Here is a 23,214-nt window from a genome sequence, read left to right on the forward strand (position 1 = left end):
GACACATCCAGTCCTCATTCACTTTCATTCCTGTATATGGAATAGGAATTATATTCTTTAGGTGAACCAATCATGCACTGATTATAGTTGCTTTTGCATTGGTTAGTTATAGGAACTAACAGGAATCAGTTACTCTAATGTGATGAATAATTCATACTGGTGGTAGGAAATCTTCTCTATAGTCTAGCATCAGTGTAAATGGCTACAGCATTAATGCAGTGATGGGCAATACAAAAAACATTCTGCCCAAATAATACAATTTGAATGTTCATGACAGAAGTGAAAATGTACTGGAGAAGACATATGCACAAGATGAATTTGCCACAAAATAACAGCATAAAGTTGTGAAAGACTATATTTATAACCGTCTTGTGAAATATGAATCATGTGAGTGGGATCAGATTTTAGATGTTATATTGTCAAAACTTGGCATGGACAATTCAGCAGAGATCGAATGTGCACGTAACTTCTATGAATGCAAGAGCAAAACATCTTCTAGGAATCTCCTGCGACAACCTGCATTGCGACATATCATCAAGGTTGAGAAAAAAACCTTTATGCACCTTTATGTATTGTAAAATATTAGTGGAATAAGGATAAACTGTGTTTACACTGCTTTTTAAAGCGCTCATGACCTTCCTTTTTATTAGTTTGTACTATTCTCTGAGGTCCTCTTATAATGTTATAATTTTTTTTTTCATCAAAATACATCATAATTTAGCAGTAATAGGCTATTTTCTGTCTTGTTTTAACCGCCTCTCATCAGAATAATTTGATAAGCATTCATGATTGGCTAACAGTTTTGCTTTAGTTCGAAAGGACAGCTGTGTCTGCCACATGTCCTGTGTAATAGTAAAATGCAACACTTTATTTTGCAGTCTTGTTTTCATGCAGTTACTATGGACGTACTAGTGAATGTACCCAGTAGTTAATGCGTACGATATTCAATGCTTGGGTTTAAAGGGTACAATAAAGGACAAAGATACAAAGAGTACAAAAAAGGCACATCACTAATGTTTGTTATTAGTTATTATATACATACACAGTACACTATAAGCACCTTTCATTCACTTACAATTGCCTGCATGTACCACACACTTACCGTGTATATACAATTTGTAAGTACAGAGGTGTTTTTCTCATTAGTTACAGTATATATACACTATATGTGCCGGTCATTAACTTACACTGGCCTGTGTGTACTACACACCATGTACATACAATTTGTAAGTACAGTAGTGTTTCTTGTTAGTTACAATATACATACATTATAAGTACCTGTCATCAACCCACACTTGCCTGTTAGTACTACTTATTTTGTACATTCATTTGTAAGTACAGTAGTGTTCTTGTTAGTTACAGTATACCTACACTATATGTACAGTGGGGCTCGAAATTTTGGGCACCCTTGGTAAAATAATTTATAAAAAAGTTTCTTCTTTTAAGCTTCTTCTTTGCCATATATTTCTAGGGAGTATAAAAATGTTCCTCTGGTGCAAAATCCCCTACTAAATGATTGTCTCTCACTGGTGCATGCTGGGAGTGAGCGTGGGTGATTATTTTGAAATTTTAGATGTAATTTAAAGGATTTAGCTGCAGATATGTTTAACATTATATCTTAGAATTGTTTTTCATTTGAGTAATAGTGTCTGGTAGCCCTGTAGCTACAGTATGTGACCTTTACAGCACTTGGGCCTCCTCTTTGTGTTTGAGATGAACACTAACACTAAAGATGTGCCCCTGCAGTGAAACAGCACACTGGAAATAGCAGTAATTCTCTTATTATTGTGTGTGCCTTAGCAGTGTTACCACATTTAATATGTTTCCATTTTGTAAGTGTAGCTCCTGTTTACTTGCATAGGGAAGGACTGAAATCTCAGTAGCTTAACACAAGCATAGTTTTTCAGAATAGGATTCAGGAGCTTTTCATTCCGCAAAGCTGTTCTGGTTTGCAGGTCCATCTAAATTCAAACAGCAATAGCTTATATACTGTATATAGCTGTTACTTTTAAACCGTGAGCAAGCTTGCTGTTGCATTTTATTTTGATACACATGAAACATGCGGCATTATTGTTTTAAACCAACATAAATGTTCTTTTATTTGAAGATGTTTCCAAAGCAGTCTATGGCCCGTGATGCGTGTATTTTACTTTTGAGTGTTTGTAGAGTTCTTTGGAAGGATCAGTAAAATATTTTTATCTTTGGTATTCTACAGACATTCTCTAGAAGTATAAACAAATTCAGCTAAAGCCAGGCACACACTACAGGATTATTGGCCCACATTTTCCTTCACAAGAATCCAAGAGAAATTAGGTGCGTGACCTTGATTGTTCGGATGTTCGTCTCAGATTATCCTGTAATGTAAGATGTTTACAGATCAGATCTTACACCTCCCGAAGTGCTCACTAGCAAATCTGGGCTACCTTGAGTCCTGAGTTCTTTTAAATCGGGATGATTACATCATTACTTTCACAATAGAGGGTATGCATTGACGTCACTTTTCCACATGACCACGCCGGAACTCGCCCTTTTGAGTAGCAAACGTTCAACAAAATGGCTGGTTTTCAAAATGGGTGCTGCGAAAATGCCAGTAAAACTGACTATTATCAGCATAAATTGAATTTAGTTGGACTTGATAGCAGAGGTGGACAATACTTAGTTACATTAGTTACATTTTCCAAGCATCTGTGCTTCATCAGGGTGTTTGTTTTGGGATTTTTTGCTTCACTACATTCTAAAGCATAGAATCATACTGTGTATTCTTCAATATTGGATATTAAAATGTATTTAATGCCTAATTACATTTAAATTGTGTACTTTTACTGTAGACGATCAATTTACTTCTCGTTTCGGTGTTTTTTGGCAGTCTGTAAAATTCTTGTTAATCTGTTAGTACAGTCTATCGCACAACAGCTTTTTCCCATTTCGAAGCGTTTTAGCTGTGTTTTTGCCAACGTCACGCTCTACTCAAATGCTGCCACTCTGTCTTTTGCCACTCAGTGGGCGTAACCGCAGTCTCTCTCGCTGACGGTGATGTCATGTGCATATCCCCTCTATTCCCAATGAGAGAGGAAGGTGAATGACAGACCTTTTGAAATAGCAGCGGCAAAACATTCTGCTGTAACAATCCAGTAGACAGTGGAGACAAAGAAACGGCTTGTGTTAGTAAGGAAGTAAACGACTGCCTTAATAATGCAAAGAGATGATTAGAAATTGCCTTGGTTTTAAACACAACAGGTGAGTGTAAAGCTGCTAGTGTACTAGCTAGTGAATGTAAACATTAAAAATAATAATAAATGTGTCGAAATCTTTATTCGTTTACATCTGCTTCCCCTTGAGGTGATGTAAAACCCAATGAAGGATATGTCCCTTTTCTCAGCTTAACACTCAACATTACAGTTTTGTAGTATAGTCATACTTAAACTGGAAGCCACAAAATCTGCAAAGGATATTACAGTTTGTCAAGTTCAAGGCATTTAAATCTTCAAAGACTAGACTATGGATGTATGAAAACCTCCCTGTCCCTTTCAAGCAGGTTTTCTCTATCTGTGCCTGAGCTTCTCAGGAAAGTAGCCTTTCAAGGAATAGGACCTGCTTTGTATAATTAGTAGTGTATTTGAAAAAGGATGACTTAAACATGAGAAACTCAAAGTTAGGTTAACCCATTTACTCCTAAAATGCCTGCTAAAATGCCTATAAAAACCTATGTTATTCTAGGATAAATACCCCTATCTCCTGAGGATTTTCAGAAAAAATACTAAGAATTGTCAACGTCTACCAAAAACTTCATATCTAAGCCTCTGTAGCACTTAGAAACATGAAATAAAATGCATTTAAAGGTAAAACATGCTCCCTTGGCACCAACATAACACCACATGTTTTAAAACATTCTTAAACTAATAAAAAATGATGCCGAATACAAAATGCTGCGCCACGCAGCAGCCGGCAGGAGGTTCAGAGTTGCGCAATGCAGTAACAACTTTTAAAGGGCACCTATAATGCAAAATCCACATTTACAAGGTGTTTGGACATAAATGTGTGTTGGCAGTGTGTGAACACAACCTACCTAAAATAAAAAAAATCCACCCATTCCTTTTTTAATCGCCATTAAACCAAAGCAGTCTCTTTAAACATTTTGATTCTTTTACCTTGTGATATCATACTGCTAATGTTGTAAAACGGTGTGTCTTAGTGCTTAGCAACATACTGTAGGCGTTCCTAATTTTATGTCTTTTTCTCTTCACCATCTAGACTTCTTACACAAAGTCATACCACTTGCAAAAGCTCTTTGGTGACTCTTTACATATTTATCTTGCTAAATATGTAAAAGGACATTAAAGGATTACAGAAAATGTACTGATATGTGAACAGGACATTATATAGGAGAAAACGAGAGTAGGACACTAATCAGCAGCTTTGTGGAGTGATTTGAGAGCTTATAACCTAAAAGTCAATATCGAAATTAAAGAATTCCAAGTTGACTTCAAGGGAGAAAAGGCCCAACTCACCCATGTCTGTATATGTGGATGTGATGTGGAGATAGTGGACTTTTACAAGTGCCTGGGGATCTGCGTTGACTTAACATGTTTTGTCAATCTGCTTTTGCTAGACCGATTCCTGTTTTCTGCTTCTGTTTGCTGTGGCATTCCATGGTGCAAAAGTGGGTGATGCCAACTGGCTAAATAAATTCCTATAGAAAGCAAGTTCTGTCAGTAGATCCGGTCCCTATGGAGGTAGTTGCTGAGAGGGGAATGTTATCCAAACTGCTGATCATCATGAACAACACCTCCCTCCACCTACAAAATATGCCTGTTGAATTGATCATAGCATTCCAACAGAAAGACTTGCATCATTATTTTTATTTTTCCAGTTGTCCAAGATGGGTTGTCTGTAATGTTGACCAATAGGAGCACAGAACTACTATACACAGCTCTCAAAAAGATGAAAGACCGTGGTATTGTTGCTTTTAGTTGGAATTATGCAATGAAGGAAAGGTTGGTAGAGCTGTGGCAATAATACTCTATGATGTTTTCTGTTTACGCTTGTTTCAGGGTGTCATTCACTAGTTCTGTCTTCTTGATTAAATAATGCAAATATTTGAAGATGACATGTTTCTTGTCCACAACATGAAAAGAATTTAGGGCGTCAATATTGCATAATCTGACAGAGCGACTATTGTAAGAAGAATAAAAATAAAACGCAGTATAACACCTGATAAAAACACACACTTTGCTACTGCCTTCTCTTGTTACCTGTATTACTGTGTGAGTTTTGAGTATTTGTTCAATGCAAAGTATTTCTCTTTAGTTGTACTACATGTTTTTTTTTTTGTAAACCACAAGGGATTAAAAAAAGTTCCTATAGCCCTATACAGACGGGATTAGTTTTACAAAGGTACCTCTGAGAAAATCATTCTTCTCAGAGGTCCTCTATGTTTTTAATCCCTTCCGGATTGGCCATGTCTGTGTTTTTCTCTCACGACCTCCATAAAAATTCCAGAGCAATTTACTTTTTCGACAAAAGAAATGTAATCCCGTCCGAATGCGAATCTGTGTTTGCCAGCAATATATTTTGAAAAACGGTTCCTTTTCGTGTTTTAGCCAATGTGATCTGCCATAAGTTCTTACTAACACACGTGTATTGTACTTCCTGCATCCCATTCATTGAGACATGGATGTTTCTTTTTCCATTTGGTGGAATTAAAAAAATTTATCAAGACAAGACAAATGTCATACATTGTTAAAACTTATACCTCTAGAATAACCTGTGAATTTTAGTCTCGTCCGAATTTGTACATAAAATCACAGATGTTGTGGGGGACACGTTAAAACTCAAACGTCGTTTGGAAGACTAATCCCATCCGAATAGTGCTTATGTATCTATTATATCTATCCAGAAAAGCAATTGATTAGTTGGCGGTTTAGTATTTACCTAATTTCAAGTACACACATGAATGAGCGTTCCTGTAGCTCAACTGTGACAGAACTATTTACCGTATTTTTCGTACTATAAGTCGCTCCGGAGTAGAAGTTGCATCGTCAAAAATGCGTTTTGAAGAGGAAAAAACATATACAGTTTAAGTCGCACTGGACTATACGTCCCGTTTATTTAGAAAATGATTTCACAAAATCCAAGCCGAAGAACAGACATTTAATCTGGAAAGGCAAGTTATTCAACTAAACAATAGCAGGCAGAACAGAAGGCTGAATAGGTGTCCATACATGATAACGTAACATTAAAGGACAAGTTTGGTATTTTACACTTAAAGCCCTGTTTTTAGATTGTCTATGAAATAGAACGGTTTTGAATGAAATTGGGACATATGATACTGGCCCGAGAATTTCGGTTGTTTTATCACCTCCCACCTCTACAATGGCTGCGTATGTGCACTGGAACAATCTTTCCTAAAATGCATTAAACTTTCGTTTACAAAGACGTGAAACTCACCGAGTGGTCAGGGGTGTTCACTGATATGTCCACACAAAAATCACTGCAAAAGATGCTTTTTAACAGGTGTTTTAGCATTCATTGTAAACTTGTGGACCTATTTTTCTTAACGCCTCACACCCGTGTATTCTTCCGTTGAGAGCTTGAATAATAGGCACTCCACCCCAATTGGTGGCGATAATCCGCCTTTGCCAATTGCAAGAATACAAACAAAGTTCCCTGCGCGGAGTAATACCGTACCTCATAGCACATCTAATACAAGTCAATGGAATTGGACAAAAACTACGATAAAACCTGTTGGAAAGCATCTTTTGCAGCAATTTTTGTGTGAGCATATCAGTTAACACCCCTGACCGCTCGGTGAGTTTCATGTCTTTGTGAACGGAGGTTTGATGCATTTTGGGAGGGATTGTTCCTGTGCACCTGTGGACCCGTTCTAGAGGTGGGAGGTGATAGAAAAAACACCCGCAAATTCTCGGGCCAGCATCATATGTCCAAATTTCAGTCAAAACCGTTCTATTTCACCATAAACAATCTGAAAACAGGGCTTTAAGTGTAATATACCGAACTTGTCCTTTAACATTTATTCAGCTAACACAATAGCATACACAACATACCTGGGAGGCCGAATAGGCCCAATTAACATGACAAGCCAAATCAAGTTCACTAAGCCTGGTAAATTAAGGTCCTGATAATTAACAATCTTATCTTTTTAGGCAAGTTTATTTTACTCAATACATCGGCAATAGTGAAAGTCCAGATTCAAATAAATATTGTACACTTATTAATACAGAATAACATGGATGAGAGCAGTTGTTTCCTACCTTCTTGAACAGGTAAATGTGCAGAGACATTCGCTCCAGAGTGTCTGTTTTTATGTCTCAATGCTGTGCAGCACCATTACACCACAAGCACCATCTGTGGATGCATGAGGTGTTTTTGTGTAAGACTGGACATATGGACCTAGACATTTCTTTGTAATGTCGCTATAAGGCATTGGACAGGCTGTATTTTCTAACTCTTGTTTGTAAGTGAAAGGGAAGTCTAGCCTGGTCAGAGACCATTTGAAAACCCTTTTACATTCAACACCTTTTTTTTCAATTTCTATTTTTCAAGTTCCATCTGGCCTGATAAGGGAGGAATGTCAAATATACTAAATATTTATAGAACCATACATTAGAGGTTTGTGTACAGCAATACAAATAGAAAAAGTGAGGTTCAATTCATACAGTATAGTATGAAAATACTACGACTCTGATACTGTATATCTATCCATTCATTCTCCTCTGTAAAACTTTGGTATGTGAGATATTTAAATTGGTAAAGGTGTGTGAAACTGATGAGTATGGGATCTGTGAATGATAACTGACAAATGTTTTTTATGGTTGATTTTGTACGTTAATATGCGGTCTCCTTGGATTTACTAACGGAATAAGGAAGATATCTTTCCACCTCTCACGTTCTCTCTGTAACTGCTCATCTCTCTTTCTCTTTTGTTTCTCTTGTCTCCTCTCTCAGATTAATCTCCAGAGAAGGATGCGGGTGACAGGAGTGATAACCCAGGGAGCCAAGCGCATCGGGAGCCCTGAATATGTTAAGTCGTACAAAGTGGCCTACAGCAATGACGGAAAGACGTGGAGGACGTACAAAGTCAAGGGCACGGACGAAGATATAGTGAGATTTTTTTAATTAGCGTAAAAGAGCCACATCACTCACTCAGCATGTGCTTGCACTTCCCTTCCGCCGTACATCTTTTCAAACTGGATTTTTTAAGGATAAATGAGAGCTGTCTAAGCCTCAGAGGACACCCGGCGTCTATCATCTCTGATGCCATCTTTTTTATTAGAACCGAGTGTCCAGTTATCCTTTCTAATGACTTTGGATAGAAGTTGCAATTTTCCTGTTCTATTATTAGATGTATAGTCTATAGATTTTAGTCATTTAATTGCAGTACTATTTAAAGGCAGCACTACTGTATATTGGTGTTTTGTACTTGAGTGTTGGTCCTGGAAAACTCTATTAGATGAGATTGTAAGGTCAGGTTTATGGTCATGATCACGGTTTATTTTGTGTTAGTCTTTGAAAATGGATTTGCAGGCTTGAATACTGGTCTTATCAAGCTATTATTTGCCTCTGATTTTAGGAATGTTATGATGTCATCATGGGTTTGGGTTAGGGGACTATGCTTTTTTGAAAAGAATGTTGTTTCAGAACAAAGAATGTTGATTCAAAAAATGTGACTTGGCAAAATCATGGTGACAAGTATGTCACATTGTCTTGCTTTTCTTACAGAAAAGAGACATGCTGAATATCAATACATGTAGCTTAGCTGATAGATAATGGTGCTACAATTGTCTGACAATGGCATACACTGCAAAAAAAAATGACTTTCTTACTTTATTTTTGTCTTGTTTTCAGTAGAAATATCTAAAATTTCTTAAATTGAGGTGTATTTTCTTGATGAGCAAAATGACCTGAGAAAATAAGTCTAGTTTTTAGACAAAACAAATGTACAATTTAAGTGAACCTGTGCTAAAACAGCCAAAAATATCTGCCAATGGGGTGAGAAAATTTTTCTTAAAATTAAAGGACAAGTTCAGTATTTTACACTTAAAGCTCTGTTTTCAGATTGTTTATGATGAAATAGAACCGTTTTGACTGAAATTTGGACATATGCTGCTGCCCCGAGAATTTTCGGTTTCTGTGGTATCATCACACAATGGCTGCATAGGTGCACTTGAACAATCCTTCCTAAAATGCATTAAACTTTCATTTACAAAGACACGAAACTCACCGAGTGGTCAGTGGTGTTCACTGATATGCTCACACAAAAATATCATATCCAATCATAGCAGTGGCCGTTTACTTCCAAGTCGTCAATGCAGCTGGCCCCACTCGAACTGGCCTCAGGGTACAAAATGGCCTATTACTTATTGCTTTTGATGTTTTTGGATGTAAAAACCACGCAAACGTCATGAGTAGACCTCAGACAACAGTATAAAACAATAAAAGCAACCGAGGAAGGGCACCTTTAATGCATTTTAGGAAGGATTGTTCCAGTGCACCTATGCAGCCATTGTGAGGGTGGGGGGAAACTGAAAATTCTCGGGCCAGCAGCATATGTCCAAATTTCAGTCAAAACCGTTCTATTTCATTATAAAAAATTTGAAAACATGGCTTTAAGTGTAAAATACCAAACTTGTCCTTTAAGTGTCTAAGTGGCAAACAATATGCGGTTTTGATGTATCATTTCATTTATGCCGAACCAAAGCATACAACCTATGATTTTTTTTTACAAATTACATTATATTCATGATTTCATCTGTTTCAGATTTGACCTTAGCATATATCCATTTGAACAAAGATTTTAAAATGATTCTCTCCCTACTCTCCATCCAGATTTTCCGTGGAAATATTGATAACAACACCCCATTTGCCAACTCCTTCACCCCTCCAATCGAAGCTCAGTATGTGAGGATCTACCCTCAGGTGTGCAGGAGACACTGCACTCTTCGTATGGAGCTCCTGGGTTGTGAGCTCACAGGTGAGAGATACATATGTTATAATAAAAGGAGGCATCACACTTATACTTCTAGATGAGACTTTTGCTAATAAAGCACACAGGTTATATGATTTATGTTTTCATCTCTGCCGGTTTAAATTTGTGTTTTAAAGATGCAGTGTGTAACTTTTAAAAGGATCTCTTGACAGAAATGCAATATTATTTACATAACTATATTATCAGGGGTGTATAAAGACCTTAGATAATGAACTGTTATGTGTTTTTTACCTTACAATGAGACGTTTTTATTTACATACACAGTATGTCCCCTTACATAGAAGTGGCCATTTTGTGCCGGCATGTTTCTACAGTAGCCTTAAACAGACAAATCATTTTTTCACCACTATATTTTGTCTTAGACAACAACATGTTTGTCTTGTGGGAGCTACCGTAGCTTCTCTATGCGCCAGTCGTTGGTTGCAATTCACAATGTCACTGGTAGATGCCGCTAAAATCTACACACTGCACCTTTAATTGGTACATTAATGATTTGGAGCTGAACATAAGGATTATAAGAACATTCACATTAAAATGTATACACTCTAAAAACAAACGGTGCTATATAGCACCAAAAGTGGTTCTTTGCTCGTAATCATAGAAGAACCATTTTTAGTGCCATATAGCACCGGTGAGGCACCAGTGAAGCACCTGTGTAGAACCATATAGTGCTTTGTAGAACCATATGTGGTGCTTTAGTGGTGCTATATGGCCCCTATATGGTTCTACACAGGTTCTACACAGGTGGTCCACCGGTGCTATATGGCACTAAAAATGGTTCTTCTATGGTTACGATCCAAAGCAACAGTTTTGGTGCTATATACTGTAGCACCGTTTGTTTTTTGTGTATACAGTACATGGAACATCCCAGTCACCAGTATACTCCTGGTTTGCTTTAAATAGGAAAGGCTGGGATACACTACACCACTGAACAGATTTAAAATGACTTGGCTTGCCGACATTGTAAATGACTGCAGTAAAAAGACTGACCTGAGTTTCTTGACCCCATTGCTGAGCAGCATATGGTTTAGGATTTGAGTACTGGAGTGTGATTTCCTAGAAAGCCTAATGTTTTCGTTTCCTCAAACTACATATACAGTAATTTAAATTATAAATATGCACTAAACATTTTACAGATTGGCTTGTTGCAAACGGCTCCAATGCAAAATTTAGGGGGAAAAAATTGGACTATTAACAGTGTTCTCAGTTAGCTTTGCTTAACCAGAAAGACCATGGTGGTCAACCAGCCACCATGTGACCTTTTTTTCTGGTTCATAAGCCAAGTATCACTAAACAGGGTCAATGTAAACAAGGTTGCATGTAAGCTGGTGTTTAGTTAGGAGATTGTGAAATAGTAGGTCAGTAATATGCCATTGACTTCTTCAGGGTGTTCTGAGCCAATGGGGATGAAGTCTGGCCACATTCAGGACTACCAAATAACAGCTTCCAGCATCTTCAGAACCCTTAACATGGACATGTTCACCTGGGAGCCTGGTAAAGCAAGACTGGATAAGCAAGGAAAGGTCAATGCCTGGACGTCTGGACACAGCGATCAGTCTCAGTGGCTGCAGGTAATGCCCAAAGTATATTATAGCTGCCCACATCCGCACGGCGCCCGCATGATTCAGTTTTCATGCAGCCCAATTTTTGAGACAGCGTGGATGGTACGTGCACAACAGCGCATGCAAGAAAAAAAATTTGAGAGTCCACTATAAACAACATACACAACCACTATAGAGACCGGTCGCACACACTATCGTCTTTTTATCTTTCATTTTCTATTTCTCCCAAGAACAGAAAGCTACAAAGCATTTCTATTTCATCCCTACTGACCGCCAGAGGCGGTGCTTAAGCACTGAATGATCCATCTCGCGCATGCGCAGGTCGAGTGTTTATACCAACAAAGTCACCCGTGACCCCTGATGCCTACGGAGAGTCTATAACTTCCGGTGACATCAGAGGATCTGTTCCTTTTCATCTTCTCGCTTCGCAGGTTGTTTTTTCCGCGCTAGCAAAAGACTACAGGATATTGTGTTTCATTCGTTGCTGGTGGCCTTGTGACATTTTATTGTCGGAGCAGCGAGTTGCTCGCCCTCCAAAGGCCGCAACGAAATCTACCGACAGGTGAGTTACAAACTTTTTATATAACTGCTCGTTTGGTGCATTTGTTGGTGACGGCTGTGTTTTCGCTCCCTCTCCCGACATTTGTAATCTAACGTTAACAGTTACCTTTATTTTTTTGATTCATCTGCGATTTATTGTTGTAACACGGACGAGTTTTTGGTTGATTGTTCAACTGCGCTCGTGTAGTTACTTTGTGCCAACTCGGTTGTGCCGGTTTATTTTGTTAAACGTCTTTTTGCGCTTTAACTGCACTTTTTGTATTTAGTACCAACTCGGTTGTGTCGGTTTTTGTTAAACGTTCGGCGCTTAACTGCGCTTGTGTATTCGTGCCAACTCGGTTGTGCCAGCTTTTTGTTAATCGTTCGGCGCTTAACTGCGCTTTGTGTATTTTGCAACAACTCGGTTGTGCCAGTTTTTGTTAATCGTTTCGGCGCTTAACGGCGCTTTGTGTATTCGTGCCAACTCGGTTGTGCCGGTTTTTGTTAATAGCGCTTACCCTTAACTGGCTTCACAACGTTTGCGGTGACGGTTGTGCTTTCGCTCCCGGCACCGGTACTGCGTTTAGTGTCTTATTTTTTCGTTACCCTAAGCTGGTGAAGGCAGTGCTTTCGCTCCCGTTACCAGCATATTTGTACCTCAGTGACTAGATTGGTGGCAGTGTTCCCGCTGAAGCTAATCTTTTTTCTTTTTTGCTACATTTGTTGGTGAAGGTTGTGCTTTCGCTCCCTCTCCCGGCATCTGTACTGCATTCTGTGTCTATTTTTTTGTTGGGATAGTTTACCCTTAGCTGGTGAAGGTAGTGTTTTCGCTCCCGCTCCCAGCATAGGTGTGCCCCTGTGACTAATTGGTGGCAGCGTTTCCGCCGAGGCTACCTTTTTTCTCAGTTGCCAGCATGGTTGGCAACCACTCCTGCTCGGCCTGTATGGCTCCTCTGCAGCTTGAGGATGGCCATGATTTATGTCCCTCATGTCTTGGCTTCGAACATTTAAAGGAGGGTCTTTCTGACGACCCCTGCATGAACTGCGGTATCATGCCTCGGGCAGTGAGGGCAGCTAGACTGGCTGAGGTGGAGCAACTGTTGGGCTCTACTTTGTCGATTGGACATTTGACCCCAGCCCAGCGACTGGTTCCAGATCAGTCTGGGCAGTCTAAACGTCGGGCTGCTGAGGCTGCAGGCCCCACTCCTGCAAAAAAGACTAAGGGACCCCGGCTTGCCTCTAAAGTGGACCAACTAACAGCGGAGCTCAATACTATGAAGTCCCTCTTCCTGGCTTTCCAGTCCGGTACTGGAGCAGAGCCGCCAGATGATTTTGTCCCCTCGGCAGCCTCCTTGGAGTCGGAGGACGATGTGCTTTCCATGGCAGCGTCAGCTGGCCAGTTTAATGAATATGAGCCAGAGGTACTTCCACAGATGGAAGCCTCCCAACCTTCTGGGGCCTGCTCCCGTTCTTCAACCCATAGCTCTACTGGTGGTGTTGAGGACTGCTCTATGGGAGCCATCATTCGTATGGCTCTTGCTCGTCTCCAGTTGGACGTCCCGCAAACTCAGCCGGCTCCGGCCAGTGCTTTTTTCAGGCGTGTCCCAGCCTCCGTCAGCTTTACTGCGCCCCCATCGGAGGAGTATTTGAGGGAGTTGCAGGCATGTTGGAGGGATTCTAGGGCCCTCTCTCATGCAACGTCCGATGGCCGGACCCTGGCAGCCATGCAGGACACCCAGAAGTTCGGATTGGACCGCATGCCAGCAGTTGAGCCGACAATAGCGGCTCTTATCATCTCACCTGATGAGGCTTTGAGGCCGGATGCTAGGTGCCCTCGTCCCCAGTGCCGGGTTACAGATGACCTGCTCTGTAAGGCCTATGATGCAGCGGCCCGCATGGGACGCATCGGTAACTCCATGTCCCACCTGATGCTCGCTTTGTCAACTTCCCTGCAGGAGACTGAGTTGGATGCCTCTGTCCACAATTTTAGCGATGCTTCACTACAGGCATTCGCATTGATGTCTAGGGAATTGGGGCGGTTGATGTCTACTCTTGTGCAGGCTCGCCGCCAGGTATGGTTGGCACAATCTCCTCTCACTGAGGCCTGTAGGAGAACCCTCCGCAGTGTTCCGGTGGAACCAGGGGAGCTGTTTGGTTCCGCAGCTCTGGAAGCGCTTGAGCGCACGGTCCAAGCCGGACGGACTCGACAGCAGCTGTCCGGGCTTCAAAGAAGCGTTCCGCCTCCTAGCAGGCCTAGAGGTTTTCCAGCTGCCCCACAGCGCAGCTCTCGTCCACAGGCTCACCCTAGGGGCTACCTAAGGTCTCTGCGCCCACGTCCACAGCCTGCTCAGCAGCAGGCACCGACCTTTCGGGTGCCTGACCGGCTGCCCTCAGGACAACCTCAGTCCTTTCCAACCCGTCGTGCCTCTGGAACCTGTAGAGGCCGGGGACCCCGGTGCTGAAGCCCGGGGGTCGGCCGTCGGCTGTTTTTCCCAGCAGCAGCTCAGCTATTGGGCTGCTTCCATCAGGGACCCTGGGGTGCTCTCAACCTTAACCCACAGGTACAAACTTCAGTTCCGACGCCGGCCCCCAGCCCATGGCCGGGTCAAGATGATTATCATAAGCGACCCGGCAAAAGCCCAAGCCCTCACCCAGGAGTTGTCCGCCCTCCTGGACAAGGGCGCCATCGAGCCAGTAGATCCCCTATTGCACCCCGGGGGGTTCTACTCAACTTACTTTCTGGTAGCAAAGAAAGATGGCGGACTCCGTCCTATCCTCGACCTAAGGGGTCTCAACAGGTTCCTGAAGGTTCTGAGGTTCCACATGCTGACCACTGCAGAGGTTCTACGTACAATTGCCAAAGGAGAGTGGTTTACGTCAGTAGACCTGAAGGATGCCTACTTCCACATCCCTATAGCTCCACACCATCGGCAGTTTCTGCGGTTTGCCTTTCAAGGGCGTCATTTCCAGTTCCGAGTGCTCCCATTCGGTCTCTCCCTTTCCCCTCGGGTGTTCACCAGGTGTGTGACGGCAGCCCTCTCGCACTTGCAGTCGCGGGGCATGAAGATTCTCCCATATCTGGATGACTGGCTCATCTGTGCGCCATCCCAGTTTCAGGTGGCACTGGACACGTCGTGTCTTCTCTCTCATGTGGCCCGCCTGGGCCTCCGGGTGAATTTTACAAAGAGTTGCCTGGCTCCATCGCAGGGCACGCTTTTTCTCGGGATGACTCTCGATGCAATCACCATGAAGGCTCGCCCATCACCACAGCGGGTGGACGACATCCTCCGCCGCCTCCTCCTGTTTCGGGGGGGCAGGCAGTTATGCTATGTGGAGTTTTTGCGCCTCCTAGGGAAACTCACAGCTGCCGCTACCGTGATTCCTCTAGGACTGCTGTCGCTGCGTCCCCTCCAGAGGTGGTTGCACGGCTTTCACCTAGATGTCAAGTGGCACCGGCACAGGAAACTCAAGGTGTCACGTCGTTGCCTTCTTGCTCTGGCCCCATGGAGAGTAAGGTCATTTCTCCTGCAGGGCATGCCCTTGGGTTCCATCGCATCTCGTCGGGAAATCCTCACAACAGATGCTTCCCTCTCGGGATGGGGTGCTGTGTGGCAGAATCGAACAGCTCAGGGGCTGTGGTCTGTGCAGGAGCGCTCACAGCACATCAATGTCCTGGAACTGCGGGCTGTGCACAAGGCATTGCAGGTTTTCCTTCCCTTCCTGGGAGGCCGGCATGTGCTTGTGCGATCAGACAATGTCTCGACTGTGTCTCACATAAACCACCAAGGAGGCACCAAGTCTGCACCACTGCTGCAGGCATCCCAGGATCTCCTGCTGTGGGCAGGGCCACACCTGGCCAGCCTGAGGGCGATGTATTTGCCTGGGGAGCAGAATCAGGCGGCAGACTTACTCTCCCGTTGCAAGCCTCCGCCGGGGGAGTGGCGGCTTCATCCGGATGTGGTCCTCAGCATCTGGGACATCTTCGGCAGGGCAGGGGTGGATCTCTTTGCCTCAGAGGAATCGACCCATTGCCCCCTTTGGTTCTCCTGGACGGAGAAGAGCAGCCCTCTGGGCCAGGATGCTCTCGCACACGATTGGCCAGAGGTTCTCCTCTATGCTTTTCCACCAATCCCTCTGATTCTTCCAACACTGCAGAGAGTCCTCCAACACGGTCACAGGCTACTGTTGGTAGCCCCCTTCTGGCCGGGAAGAACATGGTTTCCACTGTTGTACAGTCTCTGCAACGGTTCACTGTGGCGCCTCCCAGACAGGAGGGATCTCCTGTCTCAGTTACGGGGCCAAATCTGGCATCCCGATCCTCACCGCCTGCAGCTGTGGGTCTGGTCGCTGCAGGGCCCGACACGCTGCTGACTGAGTGTTCAGATGGCGTCTGCAATACCATATTGAATGCAAGGGCGCCTTCTACCCGGGCGCAGTATGAGAACAGGTGGCGGCTGTTTACTACATGGTGCTCAGACAGGAATGTGGACCCTGTGCACTGTTCAGTTCCAAAGATTCTAGAGTTTCTCCAGTCACTCTTGGATGGCGGCCGGTCCCCGGCTACCTTGAGGGTATATGTGGCAGCCATTTCCTCTCGACATGCTCGGGTGGACAACGACACAGTGGGGTGTCACAGATTGGTGTCCCTTTTTCTGAAGGGTGCATGGCGGTTACGCCCCCCACGAGCACAACGCGCTCCAGCCTGGGATCTACACCTGGTGCTCGATTCCCTATGTTCACCTCCCTTTGAACCCCTGGCTCAGGCAGAGCTGAAGTGGGTCTCTATTAAGACTGCCTTTCTCCTTGCTATCACGTCAGCGAAACGTGTTGGGGAACTTCATGCGCTCTCTGTGAGTGACTCATGTTTGAGGTGGAACTCCGATGGCTCGGGGGTTACCCTGTGGCCGAATTCAGCTTTTCTTCCGAAGGTTTTGTCATCAACCAACCTTAACCAGCCTATCCACCTGGCACAATTTACTCCCCCAGAAGGGGAGGACAGATTACAGCTGCTGTGTCCCGTACGGGCTCTCAGAGCCTACGTTGTCGCGACTGCAAGTATAAGGCAGTCAGACCAGCTCTTCCTCTGCTATGGTGGTCCTAGGAGGGGCTGTGCTCTCTCCAAACAGCGGTTGTCTCATTGGGTGGTGGATGTAATCACCCAGGCATATAAACGAGGTGGTCACCCCCTGCCATCCGGGGTGAGGTGCCACTCTACCAGGGCAGTCTCAACTTCATGGGCGGCCCTGCGCGGCGTGCCCCTGGAGCGCATCTGTGAGGCGGCATCATGGGCATCCCCGAGTACCTTCTCCAGGTTCTACTGGGTGAATGTCGCCACCCCCCATCCACTGGAGGTGGTCCTGTTGCCAGACTCTGCGCTGTCCTCTCAATAAGGTACGTGCTAAATTCCTCGTGACTTTTCTGGTATGTGTCATCCAGTGCTTAAGCACCGCCTCTGGCGGTCAGTAGGGATGAAATAGAACGAGAGTTACGTATGTAACTACGGTTCTATGAATCCCGGATGACCGCCAGAGCGTTCTGTCACTCAGAATTCCCGTGTACTCGCGAGAAGATTCTGTAGGAACAGATCCTCTGATGTCACCGGAAGTTATAGACTCTCCGTAGGCATCAGGGGTCACGGGTGACTTTGTTGGTATAAACACTCGACCTGCGCATGCGCGGGATGGATCATTCGGTGCTTGAGCACCGCCTCTGGCGGTCATCCGGGATTCATAGAACCGTAGTTACATACGTAACTCTCGTTCTTCTCCATAATGTTTGATTCATATTCTTTGTTTTCTTGTTGATTGTTCTAACTTTGTTTGCAATGGTGGATCCACTACTTTTCCTTATCTATCCTTAATTTGTGAATGTCCTGTAAATTACGCAAATCAGTGCTGCCCTCAAGGCCTGGTAAATATATTTAGAAATGTAAATATATTTAGATATACTATAATTTGTATAAGAAATCATTTGTACTGCAATATTTTTACACGAAAGATCATTCTGTCTTCACATGATTCTCTACACAGACCCTTAGCAAAGATCAAAGCTTGTGGTGAGCTCAGGATTTCAACTATTAACTCCCTGAATCGAAGTTTCAACAAAATCCCAGTTATCCTTAAACTCTCTAGACGATCTCTTTGCAGCTTGTTCACTCAATGTTCATTAAGTTAACTGATTGCTTTACCTCAAGCCTCAGTTGAAAGCAATTTGTTTTAGAGTGCTGGGGGTTCAATGGTGGGCAGGTTGTGACATCATTCCCTGTATGTCAAATACTGATCTCATGAATATTAATTGACTCATGGTGATGTTGCCAGGTAATTTCCCTAGAACGTCCAGACGTGTTAACTAACTAATGAGTCAAATCCTTGGTGTAATAATAATAAATAGATGTCCTGTAGAGATCCTGACCTTTCTTTATTACCTTTTTGTATTAATTAATTTATCAGAAGTCTGTATTGAGAGCTATTCTCCTAGATGTCATTACAAAAATGTTAATGATGAAATTAATTGATTAGGTATTTGTTTACATAAATGCATGTTGGTCATTGCATTAATAAGGTTTAGTCAGTAATATTTCTTAATGCAGGGCAGAAATGTCCTTTACTTCATAAAATACTGTACATTTATTTATTTTCAACCCAATTTCAGGTCAAAAAGAGACAAACGCATAACCTTGGCTCCGCCCTTCTACGTGCTTCCACTTAAAGGCGGAGTGCACAATGTTTGAAAAAAGCTTTGGAAAAGGAGACGGGCCGACTACCAAAACACACTTATAGCCAATCAGCAGTAAGGAGCGTGTCTTCTAACCGACATCCTTGCTGAGTTGCGTATGTGTGGGGCGGGTCTTTTAAAAGGAGGTCCAGATTCTATTGGGGTAGGGGCCGGTTTGTTTAGGTGATTTCAAATATCAACATTGGCTTTCAAACATTCTGCACTCCGCCTTTAATTTTCATTCCGCTTCAGTACAAATGAAATTAATGTACGAGAGTCTGGTTGGACCTAATCTCGCGTAGCCAGACCTTCAATACTGAAGGTCTGGTGTTTTTCGATGCTTTTTTTGGACAAAGCCCGCCCACGAGCTGTTTGACCGACATGTCAAACATCCAATCACAGTTTGTTTCGTCTGGCGTCACGTTTCGGACTCCCCACAATAACGAGCCGGCTTGCAACAAGTCAGTTATTGAAATAACCAGCCGCAACCTAATAGCATCTAAATAAACAACATTACTCACCATAGAACAACGTTGTGCACTTCATCAACAGCCACACCAATGAGATGCTCCGTTAAATGTCTGTTTGAAGCATCTCTCACTTTGTAACGCTTACAAGCAATTCAGGAGAACCAATCTTTTTGACTCCACCAACTACCTCAAGCAAAACTCTTGGACGTCTTTTAGAGAGTCTATGCCGCGAACTTTGCATATTTTTTAGAATCAAATGTTTAGCTGATCATGATAACTGGTCATTATTATCCACGTGAACACGATTGATTCTCTTCCTCAATGGAACGTCAGAGCTTTGTTTTCCAGGGACTGAAACTAATCGCGACACTCGCGTCTCGTGGAAATCCGGTTTATTTCAACCAATCAAAACGACTTCGACATTCTCACAGGGTTTCCAGAAAAGTGTACGAAAAACATCAGACATTTAGCCAACAGTCTTTGGGCGTGACGGCTGAGGCTGAGACTAGGTTGGACCAGGCTAACAAACGCAACCCATTGGGTTGTAATTTGCTTTGTAAAATCCCAAACTTTTCTGTGTTAATTTAACTTAATGGATAGGTTTGTCCTAGGACTGGGAAAATGCGTCTACGTAAGCGACGATGTCGACGCAAAAAATCATTGACGCCAAATATGCGCGTCGATTCGTCAGAGTAGTAGCAAAGCGAGTGGCTTCAGTCCACAACGGTTTCACATAGCAAGTGTGAGCAGTGCGTAAGTTCCGCATGTTTTTTTTCAGCGGCCATGTTAACATGAGCATGAGCAGCTCGAGCAACAGTGCTGCGATCGTTTCTGCATCGGTTCTGCTGCGCTGCTCACGCTCAATTAAAGTGACAGTTTTAAACAGTCAACTTAGATAACAGCAATTTAACAAACCGCAATGAAATATGTAAAAACACACTGTTGCCAAAAGACTGCGGTTTCATTCACTCTCTGTCCAGCAGTAAGAGTCCTCATCTATCTTAATAAACTTTGGAGAAACAGATTTAATAATGTATGTGCTTCTTAAGTCTATAATTGTGTTTATATCTGTCATTACATGGACTAGAACAGCACGAAAACAAAGTGGATTAAACAAATCAAGTTATAAAAATTACACTGACCATCAAAAGGCACATTGAAGAGGTTTTGCTCATAAATGCATGTAAAATAAAGTAACGTAAACTTGAGACTTTTATACTGTTACTAAACTGCACAGTATGCGCTGCAAACGCTTTATGCTACCTCTTACTAAGAATGCATTATTTTGCACTTGTATAGTCTTTTTTTATTTTGAAATTTTAAAACCAATATATATATATTGAAATGTTTACATTCAGATATGTAAATCAACAGGTATAAATTGCTATTAGTTAATTAATGGGGAGATAATCTAGAATCGAATCGAAGTCGAATTGGACCGATAAAATGAATTGTTAGATTAATCGATGCATCGAAAAAAGAATCGCTAGATTAATCGTTTAAAAAAATAATCGTTTATCCCAGCCCTAGTTTGTACCTTTCTGACCCAATGTTGGGTTAAAGTCCGATATCAGGTTTTAAAGGTCACATTCTTTTTGATCCTATTTTTTAAACCCTAGTTAGTGTGTAATGTTGCTATAATAGCATAAATAATACCTGTAAAATGATAAAGCTCAAAGTTCACTGCCAGGCCTACAGCGAACACCCGGTTTGGCCTACAGCCCTCTACTTCCTGTTGTAATGACGTCATTAGAACAGTTTTTTGACTAAACTCCGCCACAGGAATATGTCAGTCGCCAGCTAAGCTAACGGCAAGCTAGGCTGGTATCCCATCACAACACACTAAACAAGCTACACAATCAAAACTCGATACATATTTCTGAAGGAGGGACTTTATAGAACAAGGAAGACATCAGTCTGTTTTTAGACACAATCAAAGCTTCAAAAACACAGAAAGAACAGGACCTTTAATAAAGATGTCCTGATATCTAAAACCTCTACTGAATATATACATATATTTTGTGTATAATAGTATATAGCCTACCATGTTTTCTACAGAAGACATGAGCTGTTCTTGATGAGATGTAGGTAATGTTGTCACAACTGAATAATTTCTGAACTTGTTAAATGAGTAATATCCTGGGATTACAAATAAATGCTCCAGTGCAGACGGAGAAAGAAGTAAGTGTGAGATACAGTTGGATATGTTTCAAACATCAGATACTATGGTGAATTGTTAGGTTGCCTCAGTTTTCGTCACGGCAGAATAATCAATAACAGTGACATCACAGAATGACTTTCGGCTCGATAGATGAATGGAATTAATCAAGCTTAATGACAAATTAAGTATTCGTATTAATCAAGACAATTGCAGTTCTGCAAAGGCAAGAATTACTTCACAAACTGCACTAACATCAGAGACCATTTGACCAAACAGGGCACGCATCAGGGATTTGGCAAAGTGTTGTGCTAAATCACTTTACATCGAATTCTGAGGAGGTCAGGATTTCTCAGATTGAGGTATTTTCTGTAGTTGCTTTTTTAGGGAACCATTTTAAGGACCAGAAAGTAAAACAAGCAACTGTTCTTGCATCCCTCCATTGAATTGAGATTTTGGCATTCTCAGTCAGTTAGACTGCTTGGCCCCTCTGACATATTTAGTCAAACATCATCAGTATTGAGTGAAACGTTCATTTAAAAGTTAAGTAAACAATTCTACCTACATTCATTACGCTGGTTTAATAACTGCATTAAATGAATGCATATAAAGTGTTATTTTGAAGGGCAGGTTGTTTTAGTGATTTTAAGCACAGGGAATCAAACCAAGTCACAAACAACATTAATCAATGCAAGCTAATGGAGAGAAACGTTGCTACAGACATAAAGATAAATAAATAATCGTGTTGGCATGCCTGGATTTTCTAGAAGGTCACTTACATTGAAATGTATATAAATTCCACTGACAAGATTGTGGACCCATTTGAATAAACCAATTATTCTCCAACCTTTTAAACACTAAGCATTTCAGCTTTTTTGACATACTCTATAGCATGAATACCTTTTAATGTATATGTTGATTGCTTCCAAACATGCTGAGTCAAGCAACAGACAATGACAACTCCCGTTCTCTTTCTTAAATGTTGGTCGAGCCTGTCTGGGTTTATATCTAGTGGTTGTCTTCTTGGAATTTGAAAAATTCCCTTTTACTCCCTCTCCTCTACTCGTGTAATTAATCGATTTAGTGTTCTCATTTGCGGTTTCCTGGGTTTTCACCACTACACAGATTTGACCTCAATCCCATAGAGAGACTTTTAGCCTTCATCAACCAGGCATGGGAAGGGGCACTCAGTGGGTGTTTAGATTAATTATGGATCTTAAGCCAACTTATTATGAAGTATATGCATGGACAGTTTGATAAATCTGTGCTATAAAGATTAAACCTAGATCATACAAGAGGTTTCATACAAGTCCCCAAATATAATCCTTGAGACGCCTAAACAGAATGAGGTCGTTTAAAGGGGCCATGGCACAAGACTTTTTTAAGATGTCAAATAAATCTTTGGTGTACCCAGAGCACATATGTGAAGTTTAAGCTCAAAATACCATATAAATAATTTATTATAGCATGTTAAAATCGCCACTTTGTAGGTGTTTGCAAAAATGTGCCGTTTTGGGTGTGTCCTTTCCCCCCCAGCATTTAAAAAAAAAGTTGCCAGCCACCGCCAGCATTTTTCATGATTTTCACAAAAGTTTAATGCCTTCCAGAAAATGTTCTTCTTTAAATATATAAACAAACAATATATCAAATGAAAGAACAGACCCTCTGCTTTAAAAAAAAAGTTTTATCCTACCTTCAAGAGTTCTCTTTTTATCACCTCTCAAATATGGGAAAGTTTTTTCAAAAACACCAAATTTTAAACAA

At 42.0% G+C, this 23,214-nt stretch overlaps 1 protein-coding gene across 3 annotated transcripts in view; it reads left to right on the top strand.

Moving 5' to 3' along the window:
• edil3a (EGF-like repeats and discoidin I-like domains 3a) overlaps nucleotides 1-23,214 on the top strand; it is a 244,382-nt gene that overhangs the window by 170,920 nt on the left and 50,248 nt on the right. For all 3 annotated transcript variants that reach the window (XM_055200158.2, XM_055200157.2, XM_055200159.2), the window contains 3 exons: nucleotides 7,966-8,121; nucleotides 9,847-9,991; nucleotides 11,393-11,577. In XM_055200158.2, the coding sequence (XP_055056133.2) occupies nucleotides 7,966-8,121; nucleotides 9,847-9,991; nucleotides 11,393-11,577 (486 nt within the window). The remainder of the gene's footprint in view (nucleotides 1-7,965; nucleotides 8,122-9,846; nucleotides 9,992-11,392; nucleotides 11,578-23,214) is intronic.

Source organism: Misgurnus anguillicaudatus, chromosome 22, assembly GCF_027580225.2.
Source record: "Misgurnus anguillicaudatus chromosome 22, ASM2758022v2, whole genome shotgun sequence".
Classification (NCBI taxonomy): Eukaryota; Metazoa; Chordata; class Actinopteri; order Cypriniformes; family Cobitidae; genus Misgurnus; species Misgurnus anguillicaudatus.